Genomic DNA, 25,800 nt, shown 5'->3' with positions numbered 1-25,800 from the left:
AATATATACACTATATATCAATATAGATCAATACAGTCTGCAGGGATACAGTCTGTAAGCAAAAATGATTGTATTTCTTTATGAAATAAATAACCCCCCCCCCCTCCGGTCCGTGGGACACATTTTCAAGCGTTGACTGGTCCCCAGCTACAAAATGGTTGGGTACCACTGCCTTAGGCGGTAACTTCATCAAAAGGCGACATCAGTGTGTAAAGGATATCACCACATGGGCTCAGGAACGCTTCAGAAAACCACTGTCAGTAATATAGTTCACCGCTACATCTGTAAGTGCAAGTTAAAACTCTACTATGCAAAGCGAATGCCATTTATCAACAACACCCAGAAACGCCGCCGGCTTTGCAACGTGCCAACTTCACTGGTTTTGGGTTTTGTATTAATAAATATGATAATGTGGCATAATCCTTGTTGGAAATATACTTATGATTAGTAAATAAACCATGTTAAAAAAATAAAGTAGTTTCTTAGTGCGGCTTTAAATGCCTCCCCCATACCTTAACTCGGTTAAAAGAGACAATCCTTTTTACTACTTAGTGCATCTTTAAATGCCTCAACAATAACGACACGAGCAGGTGCTCGACTCTCAAACGTAATTTCTGGATTTATTGAATTTGAAATAGTATAATAAAAAATGTTTATCAAGGGGATGGGGGTTATAAAATAGATTTTCTGGCCTATCTGGGCACTTTTATGAAGGAATCAGCTTCATGAGGCCCAATAAAAGATGCTGGGATTTACAAGAAGATGGTTCCTGGCTGGGTCCACATCAATCCTGGCCGGAATGTTCCTGCGGGACCTCGGAGAGACGGACGGCGGAGTCTTCAGACCAAAAAAGGAGAGGATCAGCGGGGGCCCTTCAAGCGGAGCGCGCAGGGAGGGAGGGTGACGGCCGCCAGCCTGGAAGCTGTCTGCGGGGAGGATGGAGATCTTTCTGAAAAGCACAAAGCGAAAGGAAGCTCTGCTGTAGCAACCAAACAGTGAAGAAGAGCGGCGAGTAAGTCCAGCCCAAGTCTGACCAATCACTTTACTCCTGGGGAGGGTCCTGCCAGGCCTCCCGCCCTCCCACCTTCTAAAAACCTGCATCACTTTGATAACTTTTACTCTTTGACCGTGTTCCCAGCAGGAAGAGGACGTCCTCGCTGTTGAAGGGGCATGCCGCTCAACGTGGTTCTGACCGGGCCGGCCCCCTGGGGCTTCCGTCTGGTGGGGGGCAAGGACTTCAACCAGCCGCTGACCATCTCCAGGGTAGGACAGGACACTGTTTTGATGACTTTTTTGTGCCAAGTGTGTTTTTTTTTTTTGCATCAACACTGCTTTGTGAGTGTGTGTGTGTGTATGTATGTGGTTGGCGGGTTTAACGCTCTTTCTAGAAAGATCCTCCTTCCAGTATGTGACTTTGCACCTGTGCTGCAGTAAATGCATGAGGCTTAGATACAAATAGCAGCTTACATTATACACACACACACACTCATATCTGTCCCACTGTGGGGTGGATTTCACGCGGAAGAATTTGGGAGCACAGCAGGGTTATCAAAATATTTACTGGGGTGTGGATCATCCAATGTAGACGCAAACTTCTGCACATTTTATATTATTGTTATTATTATATTATTATTATAGGCTAAGACTAAGCAGAATTGTATTTTTTTCACACTATGTGAAATTATTTTTATACTTTTTTAAATCAAACTTGAATTTAGCTAAAATTATTTTGTTTACACTATGTGAAATAATTGTTATACTTTTTTCAATCAAACTTGAATTTAACAAAAAATAAATCAAGCTTGAATTTAACAAAATAAAGTTGTATGTGAAATTATTATTATACTTTTTTTAATCAAACTTGAATTAAACTAAAATGATTTTTTACACACTGTGAAATTATTTTTTATACTTTTTAAATCAAACTTGAATTTAACAAAAAATATTTTTTTCACACTGTGAAATAATTGTGATACTTTTTTAAATCAAACTTAAATTTAACTAAAATAATTTTTTTCACATTATGTGAAAATATTTGTATACATTTTTAATTAAAACTGAATTTACATAAAATAATATGTTTTCACGCTATGTGAAATTATTTTTATACTTTTTTAAATCAAACTTGAATTTAGCTAAAATTATTTTGTTTACACTATGTGAAATAATTGTTATACTTTTTTCAATCAAACTTGAATTTAACAAAAAATAAATCAAGCTTGAATTTAACAAAATAAAGTTGTATGTGAAATTATTATTATACTTTTTTTAATCAAACTTGAATTAAACTAAAATGATTTTTTACACACTGTGAAATTATTTTTTATACTTTTTAAATCAAACTTGAATTTAACAAAAAATATTTTTTTCACACTGAAATAATTGTGATACTTTTTTAAATCAAACTTAAATTTAACTAAAATAATTTTTTTCACATTATGTGAAAATATTTGTATACATTTTTAATTAAAACTGAATTTACATAAAATAATATGTTTTCACGCTATGTGAAATTATTTTTATACTTTTTTAAATCAAACTTGAATTTAGCTCAAATTATTTTTTTCACACTGTGAATCTGTTTCTATACTTTTTTAAATCAAACTTGAATTTTACTCAAATTTTTTTTTTACACTGTGTGAAATTATTGTTATACTTTTTTAAATCAAACTTGAATTTAACCTAAATATTTTTATACTTTTTTTAAAATTAAACTTGAATTCAACTAAAAATATTTTTTTCACACTGTGAAATTATTTTTATACTTCTTTAAATAAAACTTGAATTTATCTAAAAAATGTTTTGCGCATCATGTGAAATTATTTTTATACTTTTTTAAATCAAATTTGAATTTAATTAAAATTATTTTTTTCACACTATGTGAAATTATTTTTATACTTTTTAAAATCGAACTTGAATTTAACAAAAAAAAAAAATTTTCACACTATGTGAAATGTAATTTATTTAATGCGCCTTATAGTCCGGTACAAAAAAAATACTATAAATGTGATGGCAGTGTGACTGCTTACAAGCTCAGCACTAAGGCTGTGTGCCATACTGTTATCAGTGACGGAGCAGGAAGGGGCTAGGAATAAGTTTGCGATAACATTTCACATGAAGCCCCCATCATTCATTGACATGTTTTGAGTGCTTCTTCATGTAAAACAAGTCCCCCTATGTATGTGTTTATTTAAGATAGTTCTTTACCAACACTAAAAATGCTATTACACCATTTTTTTTGTCACTGAATTTATGTAACTGAATTTTTTGCTTTTGAATTTTGTGAACTGAATTTTTCTACATCAAATTATGCGGACAATGTCATTGGAAAAAAAATGTGTTCGTAAAATGTGTGTGTTTAAATATTGAGTGTTTGAAAATTCAGTGTAAAAAAAAAAAAGTGTATGAAAATTTGGTGTAAAAAAATCGAGTGTATAAAAATCGAGTCTATAAAAATTCAGTGTAAAAAAATCAGTGTATGAAATTTCAGTGTATTAAAATTCAGTGTAAAAAATCATCCATCCATTTCCTACCGCTTATTCCCTTCGGGGTCGCGGGGGACGCTGGAGCATATCTCAGCTACAATCGGGCGGAAGGCGGGGTACACCCTGGACAAGTCGCCACCTCATCGCAGGGCCTGTAAAAAAAAAAAGAAAAAAAATCAGTGTAAAAAAAAATCAGTCTATAAAAATCCTCTGTATAAAAACAACAGTGTAAAAAAATCACTTTATAAAAATTCAGTGTGAAAAAAATTCAGTGTATAAAAAATCAGTGTCAAAAAAATTAATGTCCAAAAATTCAGTGTCAAATAAATTAATGTCCAAAAAATTAAGTGTATAAAAAAATCAGTGTAAAAAAACTCAGTGCTGTAAAATTCAGTGTCGAAAAATGTCCTCCTTCAAAAAGCAAGTCTCACTTTCAGTAAATTAAGGCTGAAGCAATCGATCCTGTCTCAGAACCAGCCAATGAGGTGTCAAGTTTGAAGTCTGACCACCAGGTGTGACGTCACAAGTGTGTGTGACTGCACACCTGGTGGTCAGGCGCTCATGTGTGTGACTGCGCACTTTGGGTTTGAACAATATCCTAAACTGGATCATATTAGTACATTGTTTGACTTATTTGCCTCATCCATTTCACAATTAAATTCCACATACTGATATGCTAAAGGTCTTAAGTGTTGTGCGTGCATACAAACTTTAGTTAAATTTTTCTCTAAGATTATGTTTTTCTCCTATGCAAATGCTTTTAAAACGGACTGCAGTCCCCACCAAGTAGGGTAATACCACACCGCTCACCCTTTAGAGCACAGCCATATCTTCCTGGCACTAAACCTGCAGAAAATAGTTATTTCTCAGGTTTCTCTCTGTTTGTATTTTCACACTTTCTCCTGCTCCTGATTCCTCATAGGTCAGAAAAATATCAATAATTATTTAATATTCTATGAATAATATAATTATAATTCCATCCATCCCATTTTCTACCGCTTGTCCCTCTCGGGGTCGCGCTGGCGTTCATCCCAGCTGCTAATAATAATTCCATATAATAATTATATTACACTTTTCAGCCGTACCGCCCAGACCCACTGACAGCTGAGTGGCAACATTTTAAAGCGCACACAGAGCCAGATGAGGAAGAAGCACTTTCCAAATGTCACACCGGCGTCCAACAAGGAGGAGGAGGAGGAGTGTACAGTAACACTAACACACGTTGGCAGCCTGTACTACTTTTTTCAAGGTGTTACACCACAGCAGCAACACGACAACAATTTAGACGTGATTCGATCCACTAATCCATCTGCAGCCTGTCTTTATTTAGAAAATGTGTGTGGGTGTGTGTGTGTGTGCATGTGTGTGTGTGTGTGTGTGTGTGTGTGTGTGTGTGTGTGTGTGTGTGTGTGTGTGTGTGTGTGTGTGTGTGTGTGTGTCCGTCCGTCCGTCCTCTTATATACTACCACCTGTTGTGTGTCCGAGGACGATGACGGCGTGTAGAAGGAATGCACGTTAAAAGAAGACAACAACAGAAGGGTGCATGGCACACGAGTACAGCACAGTGTAGTCTGGCTGCCTTTTTAGGACAGGAACATCATCATCACCTCACCTCTTTTACGGCCTGCCAGCAGTGGAAAGTAAACACTGCGCGGTTCTTAAAGGCACACACGCGCACTTTCAGCGCCAAACATTCACACTTTATCCAGGGACCATACCATAGGAAGTGAAACTACTTTAGAGAAGTCTGTGTACGGCTTGCTATCCACCAGCTGGCGACACAAGTGAGCGGCGAGATGATCGTGTCTTGCCTTGTGGTGGCGTGCACGAGTACTGTCGAGGAGTTGCGGTTCATTTTTTTAGGAGAAGTCTGACATGTTGACTGTGAGGTGGCCAACTGTCAAATTCATGTCTCCCTCAGTCCCGGCAGCACTCGTGCACGCTACCTCAGCTGATGTTGCCAGCTATTGAACCGTGGCTCTTCAATCTCGGTAGCACTCGTTCAAGCTACCTCAACTCATGTTAATAGCTATTGAACCGCGGCTCCTCAGTTCTGGTAGCACTCGTTCACGCTACCTCAACTTATGTTAATAGTTATTGAACCGCGGCTCCTCAGTTCTGGTAGCACTCGTTCACGCTACCTCAACTAATGTTGCCAGCTATTGAACCGCAGCTCCTCTGTCCCGGCAGCACTCGTGCACGCCATTACAACTTATGTCGCCCTCTATTGAAACGTGGCTCTTCAGTCTCGGTAGCACTCGTTCAAGCTACCTCAACTCATGTTAATAGCTATTGAACCGCGGCTCCTCAGTCCCGGCAGCACTCGTGCACGCTACCTCAACTTATGTTGCCAGCTATTGAACCGTGGCTCTTCGGTCTCAGTAGCACTCGTTCAAGCTACCTCAACTCATGTTAATAGCTATTGAACCGCGGCTCTTCTGTCCCGGCAGCACTCGTGCACGCCTTTACAACTTATGTCGCCCTCTATTTAGAGAGGTATAGCTCGGTTGGTAGAGCGGCCGTGCCAGCAACTTGAGGGTTGCAGGTTCGATCCCCGCTTCCGCCATCCTAGTCACTGCCGTTGTGTCCTTGGGCAAGACACTTTACCCACCTGCTCCCAGTGCCACCCACACTGGTTTAAATGTAACTTAGATATTGGGTTTCACTATGTAAAGCGCTTTGAGTCACTTGAGAAAAAGCGCTATATAAATGTAATTCACTTCACTTCACTTCTATTGAAACGTGGCTCTTCAGTCTCGGTAGCACTCGTTCAAGCTACCTCAACTCATCTTAATAGCTATTGAACCACAGCTTCTCAGTCCTGGCAGCACTCGTTAACGCTTTAACAACTTATGTTGCCCTCTATTAAAACGTGGCTCTTCAGTCTCGGTAGCACTCCTGCGCGCTACCTAAACTTATGTTGCCAGCTATTGAACCACGGCTCCTCAGTCCTGTCAGCACTCGTGCACGCCATTACAACTTATATCGCCCTCTATTGAAACGTGGCTCTTCAGACTCGGTAGCACTCATGCACGCTACCTCAACTTATGTTGCCAGCTGTTGAACCGCGGCTCCTCAGTCCTGGCAGCACTCGTGCACGCTATCTCAGCTTATGTTGCCAGCTATTGAACCGTGGCTCTTCGGTCTTGGTAGCACTCGTGCACGCTACCTCAACTAATTTTGCCAGCTATTGAACCGCAGCTCCTCTGTCCCGGCAGCACTCGTCCACGCCATTATAACTTATGTCGTCCTCTATTGAAACGTGGCTCTTCAGTCTCTGTAGCACTCGTGCACGCTGCCTCAACTTTTGTTGCCAGCTATTGAACCGCAGCTCCTCTGTCCCGGCAGCACTCGTGCACGCTATTACAACTTGTGTCGCCCTCTATTGAAACGTGGCTCTTAAGTCTTGGTAGCACTCATGCACGCTACCTCAGCTTATGTTGCCTTCTATTGAACTGCAGCTCCTCAGTTCTGGCAGCACTTGTGCACGCTGCCACAACTCAAGTTGCCAGCTAATTAACTGCAGCCCTTCAGTACTGGCACCACTCGTGCACGCTACCTCAACTTATGTTTCCAACTATTGAACCGCAGCTCCTCAGGCCCGGCAGTCAACTTTTGTTGCCCTCTGTCGAACCACAGCTCGTCAGTCCTGGAAGCACTCGTGCACGCTACCTCAGCTTATGTTGCCAGCTATTGAACTGTGGCTCTTCGGTCTCGGCCGCACTCGTTCAAGCTACCTCAACTCATGTTAATAGCTATTGAACCGCGGCTCCTCAGTCCCGGCAGCACTCCTGCACGCCATTACAACTTATGTCACCCTCTATTGAAACGTGGCTCTTCAGTCCTGGCAACACTCGTGCACGCTACCTCAGCTTATGTTGCCAGCTATTGAACCGCGGCTCCTCAGTCCTGGCAGCACTCATGCATGCTACCTCAGCTTATGTTGCCAGCTATTGATCTGCAGCTACTCAGGCCCGGCAGTCAACTTTTGTTGCTCTCTGTCGAACCACAGCTCGTCAGTCCTGGAAGCACTCATGCATGCTACCACAACTTATATTGCCTGCTATTGAACCGTAGCTCCTCAGTCCTGGCAGCACTGATGCACGTTACCACAACTTATGTTGCCTGCTATTGAACCGCAGCTTCTCAGTCCCGGCAGCACTCGTGCACGCTACCACAATTTGTGGTCGTGCAAGCTAACACAACTTATGTTGCCAGCTTCTGAACCGCGGCTCCTCAGTCCCGGCAGCACTCGTGCACGCTACCACAATTTGTGGTCGTGCAGGCTAACACAACTTATGTTGCCAGCTAATGAACCGCAGCTCCTCGGTGCTTGCAGCACTCGTGCACGCCACCTCAACTTGTGTTGCCTGCTATTTAGTCTATAAGGGCTGTGTTTTCAATCATTGTCAATGGAAAGTTAACCGGGTTTTTTTTGCCTGTAAACAAACAAAAAGTCATTCTCAGCACATAAATATAAATACATAACATAAATAACATATTTATTTGTGGACGTTGTGACTGTGGGAGACTAGATGACTTCCTCAAGTGATCCCGAGAGGAGGAAATATCTGTAAGGGGAGCAAGGAAAATGGAGCTCGTGTTGCATAGTTGAGCTTCAAAGGACTTAACTTTATTATGTAAAAAAATACACTTCATTTATTACGTAGTGTGACTTTAAAGCACCCCATCAACTTTATGAATATAAAAACAACCCAAGTTTGACCTAATGTGACTTTAAATGACTTTGCAATAAATTTATGAATTCAAGAAACTATCCAAGTGTTACTTAATGTGGCTTTAACCTGTGTCACCATTATCAATTAAAGACACAACTTAAGTGTTACTTAATGTGTCTTTAATGACTTTGCGTCAAATTTATGAACTTAAGAAACAACCCAAGTGTTATTTAACATGACTTTAGGCATTGTGTGAATGAACTCGAGAAACTACCCAATTGTTACGTATTGTGGCTTTAATGACTTTGCATCAACTTTATGAATTCAACAAACAACCCAAACGTTAAGTCATGTTTTAATGACACAAGTACATTTTTTAAATGCAATAAGTAGTGCAAATTAATTCTTGAGTGTGTTGGAAAGGTCATGAATACATTTAAAGCTCCTTATTGGAAAGTAAAAGTGTGAATATAAAAATATTACTGTTCTTTGTTTGTGCGGTAAAAAAAAAAAGCTTTTAGGTCATTTAAAAATCCATTTTATGGCCCAACTTCTCCAAATACATTTGTGCTGTCATGAAATACATTTAGTTGTACCACTTTATTATTCATCTGCAATAGAATCCAATAAAAAGATCTATTTTTTCAAAATGTGCATGTTGCTAATGTAAAACATCCATTAATCCTCCTGTGCTGTAAATCAGCGTTCCCTCTTTTGGCGTTTCCCTCAGCACGTATTTTTAGTCACATGACCTCATGGCTGTGCCGTGTGCGGTAATGCAATAAGGTCACCTCAGGAAGCTCGGAGGTGACCTTTTGTGAACTCTTCACCCGCAGATCACTCCCGGCGGCAAGGCGGACGTCGCCAGCCTATGCGCGGGCGACGTGATCGTGGCCATCGAAGGCTCGCCGGCCGCCGACATGCTGCACTGTGACGCCCAGAACAAGATCAAGGAGGCCAGCAGCCATCTCTCCCTCAGCGTGGAAAGGTTGGCCAACCTTTTTAACTCTCGGCTGGTCGTCTGGGAAGGAAACTCCTGCTCCAGCTGATAAACGCTAACAATCAGCACGTGAAAATGTCACATATTCACGTCTCAGGCTGCCATTGTTTGTTATTGTTAAGCAGTTCATACACCACATTGTCTATATATTACACTTTTGTATAGGCAATTATTAACTTAACAGGAATTACCTCCACCAGGCATCAAAAATATGTCTAATTATATTTAATATTATATTATAACATAAGATAATGGGGTGACATTTGTATTTTTGTAACATTTAAATAGCAAAAAAAAAATGTGTCAAAGGGCAACAATGTGGAACGCTTTCATAAAATGCCTTTTATTATTTTAATAACTTACATCTTTAAAATATTTTTAATCCCAAATTATTATTATTTTTTTACAAATAGTGAACATTTACATATTAAAAAATAATTAATGTATTATCTAATTACCTTATTATTAAATAAAAATCTACATTTCCACAAGTATCAGTTTTATTAGGAGCAAAACGATTGTATATTTAATAAATGACATTTTAAAATATTTAGGTATATTAGTTACTTACTTAATATCTAAGATACTTTTTAAAATTAGCTTAATTATTTTATCTACTTATTAATTTTAAAAAATACATTTATATTAAGAGAAACCCATTTTTATCTGATCAGCAAAACCTGATCAGTTTACACTTTACTCATGTATAATTTTGTTTTAATTTTTAAATGTCTAAAAATAATACTGGTAAAATATTTTAACAAACAATTTTATGAAAACATTTTTTAAGAATTTCCTTATTTATTTCTTACAATCGGTGAATTTTATAAAATGTACGTAGTTCTTGTTTTCCAATATTTTTCCAAAAAAAAGTACAATGTGGTAATACATAAATAAAATGATTAATTTAAAAACATAAAAAAATGTATGAATACAAAAAAATAAATAATAAAAAAAATGTATGTATATATTTTTTCCCAAAACAACCACATTGTTTCTCCTCGCTCAGAAACTAAAAACAGATTTTATCAGATCCAGATCAAGCAGAAAATTGCAGTGCAAAAGAAGAAAAAATACATACTGATTGTGTTATTTTCTTGTTCTTCTAATATATTAAAAATATATTCACTTCATTATCTAATTATTTCAGTAATCAATAAAAATCAACATTTCCACAAGTATCAGTTTTTATTAAGGAGCAAAAAAGTTTTAAAACACATTCTAATTGGCAATTGTATATTTATTAAATTACATTTAGAAATATTTAAGTATAACAGTAGCTTACTTTATTTCTAAACTACTTCAACATGTTTTTAAATTAACATTATTATTTTATTAACGTATTAATTAAAAAATATATTTTTAATCTCATAAAAAAAACCTGATCAGATTATTTTTTCATTTTTAAGTTTTTTCAACAATTGGCAAACACTTTAGTTGTGTATATATTTGTTTTAAATTTGAATTGTCTAAAAATAATACTAATAAAATAATTTAACAAATAAACATGTAAAAAAAAATAATTTAAGAAGTCCCTTATGAATATTATAAAAATATAAAGTAGTTATTTTTTCCTGGATCTAAAAAAAAAGTACAATGTGGTAATGCATAAATAAATAGGATAATTAATTCAAAAACATAAAACAATATATAAATACAGAACAATAAATAAATGAAATTAAAATGAATAAATAAATAATATAATCATGTTTTTGTATATTTTTCCCTAATCAACCACATTGTTTTGTCTGGTTCAGAAGCTGTAAAAACTGATTTTATTCCAGATGAAGTGTAAAAAAAATAAATGTGCATACTGATTGTGTTATTTTCTTGGTGTTCGAATATATTAAAAAATATTGACTTCATTATCTAATTACCTCAGTAATCAATAAAAATAAACATTTCCACAAGTATCAGTTTTTATTAAGGAGCAAAAAAGTTTTAAAACAAATTGTTTTTAATTTTTGAGTTTTTTCAAAAATTGGCAAACACTTTAATTGTGTATAATTTTGTTTTAAGTTTTAATTGTCTAAAAATAATATTAATAAAATAATTTAACAAATAAATATACAAATAAAATGTAAGAAGTCCTTCATGAATATTATACAAATTTAAATGTTTTATTTTTTCCTACATTTAAAAAAAAAAAAAAAAAAGTACACTGTGGTAAGGCATAAATAAATAGGATAATTAATTCAAAAACATAAAACAATAAATAAATACAAAACAATAAATGAAATTAAAATAAATAATATTAATAGTACATGTTTTTGTATATTTTTCCCTAATCAACCACATTGTTTAGTCTGGGTCAGAAGCTGTAAAAACGGATTTTATTCCAGATCAAATCCAGATCATGTGTAAAAAAAAAAAAAAAATGTACTTACTGATTGTGTTATTTTCTTGTTGGTGTAATATATTTTAAAAATGTTCACTTCATTATCTAATGACCTCAGTAATCAATAAAAAGCTATATTTTTGAATTTTTTTCAACAATTGGCAAACACTTTAATTGTGTATAATTTTGTTTTAAGTTTTAATTGTCTAAAAATAATATTAATAAAATAATTGAACAAATAAACATGTAAAAAAAAGTATGTATATATATCTATATATATATATATATATATATATATATATATATATATATATATATAGATATATATATAGATAAGAAGTCCCGTATGAATATTATAAAAAGTATTTATTTTTTTCCTATATTTAAAACAAAAAAAGTACAATGTGGTAATGCATAAATAAATATGATAATTAAAATATAAAACAATATATAAATACAGAACAATAAATAAATGAAATTAAAATGAAATAAATAATATTAATAATACATGTTTTTGTATATTTTTCGCTAATCAACCACATTGTTTAGTCTGGGTCAGAAGCTGTAAAAACTGATTTCATTCCAGATCAAATCCAGATCATGTGCAAAAAAACAAAAGTACATACTGATTGTGTTATTTTCTTGTTGGTGTAATATTTTAAATATTCACTTCATTATCTAATTACTTCAGTAATCAATAAAAATCAATATTTTTTCATTCTTGATTTTTTTTCTACATTTGGCTAACACTTTAACTGAGTATAATTTTGTTTTAAGTTTTAATTGCCTAAAAATAATATTAATAAAATAATTGAACAAATAAATATGTAAAAAAAAAATACATATTTAAGAAGTCCCGTATTAATATTATAAAAAGTAGTTGTTTTTTTCCTATATTTAAAACAAAAAAAGTACAATGTTGTTTTAATGCATAAATAAATATAATTAAAATATAAAACAATATATAGATACAGAACAATAAATAAATGAAATTGAAATGAAATAAATAATATTAATAATACATGTTTTTGTATATTTTTCCCTAATCAACCACATTGTTTTGTTGCCAAAAAAAAAAAAAAATTATAATAACATCTTGATTGTGTTCTTTTCTTGTTCTAAAAATCCTTCTTCCTCTCCCTTAGAAACGAAGCCAGGCTGTGGTCGCCGCGGGTAACGCAGGACGGCAAAGTCAGCCCCTTCAAACTCAACCTTGCGTCCGAGCAGCAGGTTTGCACCCAAAGTGAAGCCTGCGTTGGCGCCGTGTGACCTCATCGTGACCTCCCTCCCCGCCCTTTTTTCGCGCAGGAGCACAAGCACATCGGCGTGGCTCACAACCGCCAAGCTCAGCCCTTCGTGGCGGCGGCCAACATCGACGACACGCATCAGGTGGTCAGCACAGCCTACAACACGCCCATCGGCCTCTACTCATCCGGGAACATCCAGGACGCCATGGAGGGTCAGATGAAGGGAATTGTCCTGCCTAAGGCCGAAAGGTGAGGACCGGAAATAGGAAACATGGTAAAAAGGTAATCAAATGTGCAGCTTTTTAATGTCTCATCTAAAAGGAGTTAAAAACTCCTTTTACGAAGTGAACGCTAGATAACCGAGCTTTGTGTTGACTTTCATCTTAAAAAGTCCTTTTCAAAAAGGCCTTTCGCGAACATTTGTGCACACTGGAATCTGCAGAAGCTGGAGTTCTGACCCCCTTTTATGTTGGAATACGCCCATAGTAATTCTGTCATCGCAAATATGGAAGAAAAACACCCTGATATTATTTTTAGGTCAAATCGCCGCAGTAACACGTTGTTACCTAACCTCTCAGTGAGAAATAAATTGGTCCGAATGCGCGTCACACCACAGAAGCTTGGCTTCAAGGCCACTTCCTGCTTAGACGCAGCACGCCGCGCATACATTGTTGCTGTTTACTATCGCTGTGGTTACGATAGTAAGCGGCGCGCTTACGTAACGCATACATGATGCTTTTGGCGACAAAAACAGAAAATCCTTTCGAAAAAAATAAAAATATTTCACCATACTGACATGAATATTTTTTAATTATTACTGTTGTTGTTTTTTAATATTGAAATGCATATATTTTTTTAAACTATTTCCAAAATTTTTTATTTTTATTTTTTACAAATATCTTTAAACATTAACAATATATTTATTCATATTTTGTTAGCTCACAAAATGGAGCCCGAAATAAAGTGTGTATATTATTTTTTTTCAAAAATAATATTAGTAAATACAAATCAAATAATTAAAAACAGATTTGATTTGAATTTAATTATATGTTTTGAACAAAATTTATTTTAATTCCAGGTTTTTTTGTAATAAATGCAGAGCAGTGTTTCGACAGATTAAAAGAAACACACTTTGTATATTATTTCATTTAAGAAACATATATAAATACAGATTAAATAATTTAGAACAATTTGCGTGAATTGAATAAAATGTGTTTTAATTCCAAGATATAATTTGTATTTAATGCAGAGCAGTGTTTCAACTGATTTTTTTTTAAATTTTGCTTGAGGTCCATTATTTTACAGTAGCAACATTTCTAAACTTTTTTTTTTTTTTTTTACTAATGACAAACCTTTAAACAATAACAATATTTATCATTATTTGTTAGCTAGCAACATAGAGCCCAAAAAAAAGTTTGCATACTATCTATTTAAGTTAAAAAATCATAAAATTATATACAAATTAAATAATACAAAATCAATTCTATTTAAATTAAATAACATTTCTAACTATTGAAATAAAATGTATTTTAATTATAATATATTTAGTATTTAATGCAGAGCAGTTTTCAACAGTTTTATTTAATATTTTCTATAATTATAACAATTCCTGAAGTCCATTTTTTACTTCACATTTAGCAGCCTTTTTAAATATATATCCCCCAAAAATATTCAAACAAATATTTAAATTTTTTTTAGACAATTTCAAAACAAATTGTACCCCGCCTGTTGCCCAATGTCAGCTGGGATGGATGTTAGATACCATGCTCTTAATGAGGATGACGGTTATTGAAAAAAAAAAATATATATATATATATATATATATATATATATATATATATATATATATATATATATATATATATATATAATAATTATTTATTTTTTTAATTTATTATTTATTTTTATTTTTATTTATTTTTTTACAAATTACCGTTTTAAAAAAAAACAATAAATGTAGTAATATTTTGTTAGTTTAAAATCATATACAAAAATGCAAATTAAGTAATTTAAATAATTAATCTTCCATTTAAAATAAATACAATTTCCTATTAAATTACATTTATTTTAATCCCAAAATATATTTTGTAGTAAATACAGAGCAGTGTTTCAACCAATTTAATATTTTTTTCAATCTATCCATTCATTATTTAACAGTTAACTTTTCTAAACATATATCCACCAAAATATCGAAATTTAAAAAACAAAAAAATTGTTTGTACCTTTTTAAAACACTTTCCCACAAATTATCTTTTTTATTTTATTTTTTTATATATAAAAGTAGCAAATATTTGTTGCTATCGGTCCGAAATAAATTCTTACAATACGATATGAGCAAAAAAATGGTTTTACTTTAGCTTGCATCTAAAATCTCCGATACAAGCAGTATCTACAAGCGGCGCTACTACGAGCTAGCAGCTACACAACAGCTAAGCATACAATAGCATTCAAGACTTACTTACTGTACATACTAAAAAAAAATTTTTTTTTTAAATTAACACTCCACTTCAACTTAAAGATAGCATAAGTCCATTACAACAAACCGGTTAGTGTTTTTCATGCCTATCATTGTTCTCTGATTAACTTAATAAGCTAAGCGGTATTTCTTGTGTTAGCGCTAGCTTCGCTTTCACAATTGTTTGCTGTACACAGTACATTCTAACGTTTTGTTATTATATGCATTTCTTTTATCGACGTACTTTTATGCGGAGTCTCGGAGCTAAAAGGACATACTCTCGTCTAGGGCGTTTTATGCTAACACGTGTTGTCAGAAAAATTGTATGTAAATTATCAAAAAACTTTCTGTTCTCTGAGTTCCCAGTGAACAGACGAAAGCTGTCTTTGTTGCACCAAGACAAAGACTTGTAAAATTCCATCGTGTACGATGGGAGGGGTTATCTATTTTGATCCAAGACCTGTCCAAGCTCGATCCAGGACCAGTCCAAGCCCGAGGCATCTTTTTCTTTTGTGTTAATGTGACCGAATACAATGGCTGTTTACATACCCCCCATTCCTTTAGAAACAGCTGTTGTTATGTAAACAGGGAAAGTCCAAATAATAATAATCTTTCGCCAGAGCGTGCTGGAGACTGTACAAGAGTACAGCCCAGACGTTTCTCCTCAAATTGAGCCAAATTTACTTCTGTCTCTGTTGAATTCCTTGCTTCTTGTCTCGTTTAATAGATGTCATCAGTGTTTGAACTTGACACGTGTTCTCTCTTTGCAGCCCGAGAACGTTAGCGAACATCGAGGACTCGGACGTCTACCGCATGTTGCAGAAGGACGACGACGAGCCCACGGAGCCACGACAGTCGGGGTCCTTTAAGGCTCTGCAGGACTTTGTGGAGAGCGACGGTCAGCAAACACTTTTCTGCTATTGCTATTATTATTCCTTTCGACGGCGTGTCAGGCGCGCTTGCACTTAAGCTCTCGGCCACGTAAACTGAAATTGTTTTCGCCGCGTGTTTGTTTGCCGTCGCACTCGCTACTTTGAGTGCTCGACATCATCCACAATCATGTTCCCGCCCCCATGCAGGCACTCGGCCGATGGTTACCAGAACGGTTAAAGCTCCGACTACCAGGGCGGTCGCACCAGCAGGAAATCTGCAGAAGCTTCCCATCTGTGACAAGTGCTGCAATGGCATCGTGTGAGTACACCCTCGCACTACATGTAGTACTTTCACTACCTAGTACACCCTGTACTTTATGTACGCACAATCGAAAAAACATTGTATCGCTGACTCGTGTCAAAAAAGTATTTATTATAGACGTGATTCAAAAGAAAACAAATCGGTTCATTCTTTATTTTCTTAATGTATTTGCTTATTTTTACCAGCATTTTTAATGATATCCGAATTTAAAGGTGCCATATGTAATAATGTCATGTTGAGTCATCATTAAATGGCCCTGATATGTCAATTGGAATAACTAAATAATGTTATTTCCCAATACCTTTATAACTGATAACAGTAGTTCAGCCGGGATATGCTCATTTCAAAATTAGCCCTTGTGTGGTGTTTGGGTCTGTGGGACCCGTTTTCATTTTTATTCAAAGAAAAACGATACAATTAATTAATTTTTCAAACTGAGACTCACTGACTTTGGCTCATTTTCTGTGAAGAACATATATCAGAATACATATTTAATGACCACACACCATACACCCTCCCTACACATTTCTATTACATATAAGATGTCCGGGTCCACTGGACCCAGGGCTAATAGAAGTGTGGAAATTGATGTTCTGTGTACCACACACACACACACGCACACACACACACACACAGCAGGCCTAGACAGGAGGAGGACAGAGTGTAGGTACACAGAACATCAGAGGGTCAAATGTGCGACAAAATGAGAGCAGACAGTGTTGACAAACAATGTTGCAACCTTGTGTGGGAACCGCAGGTGCAGCAACACAAAAGAAGAATCCCTGTGGGATGCAGAAACTGGCAGATACATTTTCCGTGCAACGTTCATATTGTTGTTACTCAGCCAGCGTTTGTGGGTCTGATGGACCCGTTGCGTTTTGTGGCTTTTAATGCCTCCAAATCAAACACTTTTATGTTAAAATACTGAACAGATGTTTATTTGGATAAGGTAAACATCTGTTCAGTATTTAACAGATGTTAAGGTCTGACAAAAAATGTCAGACCTTAGTCAATCTAAAAGGCCTCGTTGCGATTCTCAACTTATTCATGATAAAGCCGAGAACAAAACGAGGATTTGTATCGGGGATGCCTTTGAAAGACGGAGACCATTGAAGGCGGAGAAGATTTTTTTTCCATCTGACGCCAAACTTTCTAATTTCCTCTTTGATGGGTAAGTCAGGCATTTACATTTTGTTGTTACTTGTAATACATGGAAATGGACATTTGGTATGTAAACTATATTGTCCAATACAGTCTATTTTTTATTTTCCTGAGGGAACTCTCCTGAAGGAATCAATAAAGTACTATTTATCTATGATCTTGTCTAACAATTGATTGATTGATTGAAACTTTTATTAGTAGATTGCACAGTACAGTACATATTCCGTACAATTGACCACTAAATGGTAACACCCGAATAAGTTTTTCAACTTGTTTAAGTCGGGGTCCACTTAAATTGCCAGTATGTTCGTGCAACCAATGCTTAGTGTGATGGTGCTCAGCTCCTAGTGTAATGCTTAGCATGCTAGCCCGATCAATGACACATCCACATACTGACAGGGCAACATGTATATTATATTTTGGACAAATAAAACATACGTGGATATGGTAGTGTCAGTGCCTATTTCCTTCTCAATATGCTGAGGAAATGTGTTCCAACATTAGCACGGCTAATTGTGGTTTCTGGGGCGGTATAGCTCGGTTGGTAGAGTGGCCGTGCCATCAACCTGAGGGTTGCAGGTTCGATCCCCACTTCCGCCATCCTAGTCACTGCCGTTGTGTCCTTGGGCAAGACACTTTACCCACCTGCTCCCAGTGCCACCCACACTGGTTTAAATGTAACTTAGATATTGGGTTTTCACTATGTAAAGCGCTTTGAGTCACTAGAGAAAAGCGCTATATAAATATAATTCACTTCACTTCACAATTCACATACGGTGTGGTATTTGCTCGGCACATTATAATGCATTACATGTAATGATGTTCTACTTTGTGTATTGACATTAGAGATGTCCGATAATATCGGCTGATAAATGCTTTAAAATGTAATATCGGGAATTATCGGTATCGGTTTAAACCTCCCGATTTTCCCGGGAGACTCCCGAATTTCAGTGCCCCTCCCGAAAATCTCCCGGGGCAACCATTCTCCCGAATTTCTCCCGATTTCCACCCGGACAACAATATTGGGGGCGTGCCTTAAAGGCACTGCCTTTAGCGTCCTCTACAACCGCTTTTCCTCCATACAAACAGCGTGCCGGCCAAGTCATACAATAAATGCGGCTTTTACGCACATTTAAGTGAATGCAATGCATACTTGATCAACAACCATGCAGGTCACACTTAGGGTAGCCATATAAACAACTTTAACACTGTTACAAATATGCGCCACACTGTGAACCCACACCAAACACATTTCGGGAGAACATCCGCACCGTAACACAACATAAACACAACAGAACAAATACCCAGAACCCCTTGCAGCACTAACTCTTCCGGGACGCTACAATACACACCCCCGCTTATAATGAAGTCAGTCATGATAAACGAAGATTATCTCGTTTTCAATAAGGTTGAATGTATTTCTCATAATTCTCATAATAAAGCACTATTAATTTGAACAACCTCTTAATAAACTGGATCATATCAGTACAATGTTTAACTTCTTTGCTTTTAATCTATTCCATAGTTTAATTCCACATACTGATATGCTAAAGGTCTTCAATGTTGTACGTGCATACAAATGTTGTAAGTTAGTTTTTCCTCTAAGGTTATATTTCTCCTCTTTAGTTGAGAAGAATTGTTGTACATTCCTGACTAGCAGGTTATAGCAGGGGTGGGCAATTAATTTTTACCGGGGGCCGCATGAGCAACCCGAGCACTGCTGGAGGGCCACACCGACAATATTTCAATTAAATTTTGCTTAAATTATTTTTGATGTACCGTAAGATAAAAAATAATAATATTTTCATTTAACCTAACTTATCTTTATACAAAAGCAGATGGCTTTTGATGGTTTTATTTTTAACACTTTCTTACACAACACGTCCTGATGTATATTACAATGCAAAAATGTCAATTTCTCTCACTTTATCCTGCATCCTCTTTGTTGTGAACGTAGCACGCCTGTAAGGTGATTGGCGAAGAAGGAGGAAGCGTTGCTGTTGCGGAAATGAGGAGTGAGGATCGATGTGCGTGTGGAAAGAACGAGATACGTTGAGCTGTGTTAGTATAAGTTGCTCAATAAAAGTTTAAAGGCCTACTGAAATGAATTTTTTTTATTTAAACGGGGATAGCAGATCTATTCTATGTGTCATACTTGATCATTTCGCGATATTGCCATATTTTTGCTGAAAGGATTTAGTATAGAACAACGACGATAAAGATTGCAACTTTTGGTATCTGATAAAAAAAAAGGCTTGCCCCTACCGGAAGTAGCGTGACGTAGTCAGTTGAACATATACGCAAAGTTCCCTATTGTTTACAATGATGGCCGCATGAAGTGAGAGAGATTCGGACCGAGAAAGCGACAATTTCCCCATTAATTTGAGCGAGGATGAAAGATTTGTGGATGAGTAAAGTGCAAGTGAAGGACTAGTGGGGAGTTGAAGCTATTCAGATAGGGAAGATGCTGTGAGAGCCGGGGGTGACCTGATATTCAGCTGGGAATGACTACAACAGTAAATAAACACAAGACATATATATACTCTATTAGCCACAACACAACCAGGCTTATATTTAATATGCCACAAATTAATCCTGCATAAAAACACCTGCGTGTTTGTTATGCTAGCTCCTAGCTCCTCTGCTAGCTCCTAGCTCCATAGAACACGCCAATACAATTCAAACACCTGATCAACACACACAATCACTCAGCCCAAAAGACCGTTCACCTAACCCAAGGTTCATAAAGCTTATATATTTTAAAAAAGTTACGTACATACGCAAAAAAAAGCCAAAGCTGCATACTCACAGTAGCACGTCTGCGTCTTTGTCATCCAAATCAAAGTAATCCTGGTAAGAGTCTGTGTTGTCCCAGTTCTCTACAGGCGTCTGTGTATCCAAGTCAAAAGTCCTCCTGGTTAGAGTCTCTGTTATCCGAGTTCTTCCATCTTGACTGCATCTTTCGGGAATGTAAACAAAGAAGCGCCGGCTGTGTACTGTTGTGGCTGACTACGTTCGAAAAATACGTCCATTTCGCACCGACAACTTTCTTCTTTGCTTGCTCGGCTTCCTTCTCCATAATGCAATGAACATGATTGCAACAGATTCACGAACACAGATGTCCAGAATACTGTGGAATTATGAAATGAAAACAGAGCTTTTTCGTATTGGCTTCAATGTGGAAGGCATACCCGTGTTCGCCGGTCTACGTCACGCGCATACGTCATCCTCAGAGGCGTTTCGAACCGGAAGTTTAGCGGCAAATTTAAAATGTCACTTTATAAGTTAACCCGGCCGTATTGGCATGTGTTATAATGTTAAGATTTCATCATTGATATATAAACTATCAGACTGCGTGGTCGGTAGTAGTGGGTTTCAGTAGGCCTTTAAGCACACGGCTTTACCTTTACTTGGCAGTCCATGTCTTGTTGAAAACACGCCATTCGTCATCACCTTTTCTTAAATTAGCGTCTCGGGGATAACCGGGCGGACGGCCCATAAATAACACTTTTCAAAATAAAAGCAGCACAGTTGTATTGCACGCACGACATAGATGTTTTTTAAAATTTATTTTGGAATTTGTGATTGCCGCTGCGCGCACGAGCATACGTCCACACGGAAGTCATACAAATAACGCTTTTCAAAACAAAAGCAGCACCGTTGTATTGCACACTCGAGATAAATACTTTTTTATTTAAATTTATTTTGTAATTCATGATTGGCCTCACGCGGGCCGGACAGGGACGTACAAAGGGCCGGATCCGGCCCGCGGGCCGCAGAATGCCCAGGTCTGCTATATTTCCATGGAGGTCCGTGTGGTCAAACTAGACATTTTATCAGGGTAATGCCAACAATCTGTCCCGACTCCCGACGAAAATATTGCTGCGTAACTTTACAAATACATTTGGCTAATTGACATCAGTCAAATGTGGGATGGCTTAGTAAAGCATCTTGCAAGAAGCATAAAGAAGAGAAACCTACAGCGTCCATTGCCGTTTGAAGTTCCTTAAAGTAGTATCTGGCAACCTCAGTCATGGAGAGTGGGAGAGGACTACGGAATTTTGACCAATCCCGGCCACATTACTACATATGGCACCTTTAAGTTGTAATTAATAAAACATATTCAATGATCATAATTTAGTTTTTAATACACGAGCAGTGATTCAACAGAAAAAATGATGCTACCGTATTTTCCGGACTATAAAGCACAATTAAAATACTTGCATTTTCTCAAAAACCAACAGTGCGCCTTATAACCCGGTGCACCTAATGTACGTAATAATTCTGGTTGTGTTTACTGACCTCGGAGCCATTTTATTTGGTACATGGTGTAGTGATAAGTGTGAGCAGTAGATGGCAGTCACAGATAAGAGATAGGTGTAGACTGCAACAGCACGCCAGTAGACAACACCAAAACTTTAAATGTTCCATTGAGAATATAGAACATTACACACGGCGCTCGAAAATCTGTCAAAATGTTTTAGCACAACTTTGATGGTATGTCGGAGCATTACGGCTACCATAGTCTGACGTACCGTGCTTCAACATACGGGTATTATTATGGTGTGTGTATAAGGACACATATTATTGGCGTTTTGTGTCTGAAAATAGACGTGAATAGACCCGCTCATCTGCATTGCGCCTTATAATCCGGTGCGCCCTATGGTCCGAAAAATACGATAATTTGTATTTATTTCTTTGATTTATTCTATGTTTACAATACTTTTTACCGTCTGTTTACTACTGAAGCCTTTTCAAATGTATTTTTATTTAAATTGGAGTTTAATTGTAAAATAAATACATTTTTAATAAATAATGAATAAAAGATATTCATGTTAATTATAGAGCAGTAATTCAGCACAAAATAAATCTGTTCATATATTTTTTTGATTCATTTTCTAAGTGTACAACACTTTTTAAGTTCAGTTTATTTTAGCATTTTAAATGTATTTAAATCAGAATGTAGGTTCTATAGAATAAAGTACATTAAATGTTTATTATTTTGTATGTCATACAATGTTTAAAAAAAAATTTAAAAAACAGGATGAAAATTGAAAAAAAAAAATGTTATGTTACTGCACTTTTTAAGGTCAGTTTATTATTTCAGCATTAAAATTTAAGTTTTATTGAGTAAAATAATTTTGTATTTAATACAGTGCAGTCATACAACAGAAAACATGACTAATGTTAATTTTTTTATGGTTTTTTTTTAATGGTTGCAACACTTTTTAGGGTCTGCTTGTTATTTTAGCATTTTTAAAAACATTCTAATCAAACTATAACTTAAGTTAGTTGAGTACAATCATTTGAAATGTTTTGTATTCAACACAGGGCAGTGATTAACAGAAAACATAATAAAATATGGGTATTCATTTTTAAAACTTTTTATAGTTAAGGCACTTTTAAAAGTCAGAGTATTTAAAAAAAAAAAAAAAAAGTATTTTAATTCAATTCTAAAAATTCAGCTTTATATTGCTATAATAAATTTAAATATTGTATTGTTTTGAAAGTTAATACAGAACAGAGATTGTACAGAAAAATATACATTTATTTTGTCTGCTCAAAATAATGTTAAAATTTAGATTTTGGCATCTTTTTAATTGAATTAGAGTTGTAATTGTATTGAATAAAAAGCAATTTAATTCTGACATCAATTTGTTATTTAATACACACAAAAAATTCTGTTGTTTTTTTTAAACGTGTATTTTGTACGCTTATGACAATAATTATATCGTATGTAATTTAAGTTTTATTTTATAAAAAAAATTGAAGTGTAATGATTTCGGAACAGTGATTTCACCGCACATGATTATTTATGTTCATTATTTTCTATATTTTATTTTCATTCAATTATCATTTTAATCGTATTGAAAACAGTTGTATTCCAATCCCAATTGTTCTATTTTGTATTTAATACAGAGCAGTGATTCAACAGAAATCACGGACAATAATATTTATTATTGGGTTATTTATTTCAATGAAATTATAACCTAAAATGGTGTTGAGTTTATTCATAATTGTTGTTTGTGTTGACAGTGGGACGGTGGTGAAGGCCCGGGACAAATTCCGTCACCCCGATTGCTTCGTGTGCTCCGACTGCGACGTCAACCTGAAACAAAAAGGTTATTTCTTCGTGGAAGGTCAGCTTTACTGCGAGGCTCATGCCCGGGGGCGAATGAGACCCCCCGAGGGTCACGACCTCATCACCACCTTTCCTTCTGCGTAGTTTCCTGCCCTTACCGTCGGTCTTTGGCTTACTTTGGTCGGACGACAACGGTCATGTCAACACCATCTTCACGCTAATAAAGACACATTGTCATCATCATGTTTGTGTTTGTCTCTGTGCATCAAGGGGCGGAGCCTGAAGGAAAGGTGGCCAATTTCCAACAGGTGGAAAATAAAATTGCGGCAAAGCACATGATGTCATACCTCAAATTACCGGGCTTGGTGAGGACTTTTCAGATGTGTAATTACCTTGTCAATATATGAACACCTGCTGATGTACGAACCAAAAAACATGATTTTAGTTATCACTTGAGCGTTCATAGTCATAATGGTGCATGAATTTATGTCTTCTGGTCATGAAAACACTTCATGGTTATAGTTGTGGAGAGGATGTTTATTTTTAATCAAAGTGCCGCTTAATAGAGGAGAAGTACACACACTGCTGAGTATTATGGGATGAGTCCTTTATTTGCCTTCTAACGAGAAGCAGCTGTGTTTACGTTTCGCCGACCCCAGCAGGTTTTACTTCAAGCATTTTCTATCAAAAATGCACTTTTGTCTTTTTATGTCTAAAAGTGAGAAACTCTAAATCAGATTCACTTTAATGTTCAGCCTCTATTGTACACAAGTTAAGTATAAGTTTGATTTATTCATTGTTTACTAATTATTGGTCTCTAATTACAATTGATGAATAATTTTATTTTTTAGTAAAATATGTTTTTACTTGTATTTTTTCATACAATTCTTTTCTGTCCAATTAACAACAAAAAAAGATTGCATTTATGTTTTAAACATTTATCAATGGTCCACTCAAAATAGACTTTCATTGCTTCCATTTCTCACATTCATCAAGATACAGAGAGAATAAATAATACAATTATATAAAATATACAGTATATATTAAAACGCCTAAGAATATTTAATGTATATATATATTTATTTTTTTTCTCATTGGTTTATATTATGGTTCAAATAATAAAACATGTTTTAATACTGTATAAATATTTCCTCATTTAATTCTAATAATTTTAGACACAGAAAATGCATACGATTACTTAAATTACAAACCTATTTGTGAATAAGAATATTATTTATCACCAATTATTCTAGATTATTATAATGTAATTAACTTATAGTAAATAAACATTTCGAAATATGTTTAAATATATACTGAATACACGTTTCTTTCTAATGAATTTAGATACACAGAAAATGCATAAGATTATTAAAATTAGAATATACATTGAAACATTTTTAATTTTGATTCTTTTCAAAATGTATTTTATACAAAAAATGTTTTATCATAATCATACATTTGATGTAACACAGAATATTATTCAGAAGTGTGGTTTTGTATACTGTATATTTTAATTCAAATAATTGTACATACATAAAAAATGCATACAATTCTGAGTTAAAATATGCAGTAGGAAAAAAACCTACAAAATAATATTTTATGTTTTTAAAAAAATAGTCTTATTGATAGAAATGTGTATACATAAATGTACATTAAATTGTATTTTAAAATAATTTTATGCATAATCTATGTATTTTTTCACAAAATGTATTTACAGTACAAATCATTTTGACTGATATATTCGAGTATATTTTAAATATTTCAACCGAATAGCATAATAGATATACTTTTTTTTTCTTTTCACACTTTCAATGTCTCCATGGAAACATTCTCAAGGACGGAAAAATTTAACAAAATAAATGAAATATTATGTAATCCGAACTGTGTGCTATGGTGACATTTGAGTGGCATTTTTCAAAAATCCCTCGCGTAGCTTAAAGTGTGCTGACCGTGTGACCCTCTTTGGCGAATACACGATCTTTGTGTCATGTCTCCGCGGAGGAGCTCAATAACCGCACAAAGATGTGAATCCTGAGGGGATGATGCCCGTGTTTTTTTTGTTTGTTTTTTAAAGGAAATTACATTTAAAGCTTTTGTTGCTGTCACTTCATTATCCGGAGGCTTTTAGGGCTGACGTGCATCTTATTGATTTTCCCGCC

At 35.3% G+C, this 25,800-nt stretch overlaps 1 protein-coding gene across 2 annotated transcripts; it reads left to right on the top strand.

The window, feature by feature from the left end:
* The first annotated feature begins 421 nt into the window (after positions 1-421).
* LOC133633870 (PDZ and LIM domain protein 3-like) lies at positions 422-23,884 on the top strand. Of its 2 annotated transcripts, XM_062026634.1 has the most exons (8): positions 422-1,012; positions 1,139-1,263; positions 9,001-9,152; positions 12,648-12,732; positions 12,811-12,998; positions 15,975-16,102; positions 16,284-16,395; positions 23,596-23,884. In XM_062026634.1, exons 2-8 carry the CDS (start codon positions 1,171-1,173, stop codon positions 23,783-23,785), a joined length of 948 nt encoding a protein of 315 aa, XP_061882618.1. In that variant the 5' UTR covers positions 422-1,012; positions 1,139-1,170; the 3' UTR covers positions 23,786-23,884. The 2 variants fall into 2 exon arrangements, with proteins under 2 accessions (XP_061882618.1, XP_061882617.1); XM_062026633.1 differs by lacking the exon at positions 422-1,012 and having other exon boundaries at positions 1,106-1,263.
* The last annotated feature ends 1,916 nt before the right edge of the window (positions 23,885-25,800 follow it).

Source organism: Entelurus aequoreus, linkage group LG18, assembly GCF_033978785.1.
Source record: "Entelurus aequoreus isolate RoL-2023_Sb linkage group LG18, RoL_Eaeq_v1.1, whole genome shotgun sequence".
Taxonomy (NCBI): domain Eukaryota; kingdom Metazoa; phylum Chordata; class Actinopteri; order Syngnathiformes; family Syngnathidae; genus Entelurus; species Entelurus aequoreus.
The sequence above is the reverse complement of the archived record's forward strand: the minus strand, read 5'-3'. Positions and strand labels throughout refer to the sequence as shown.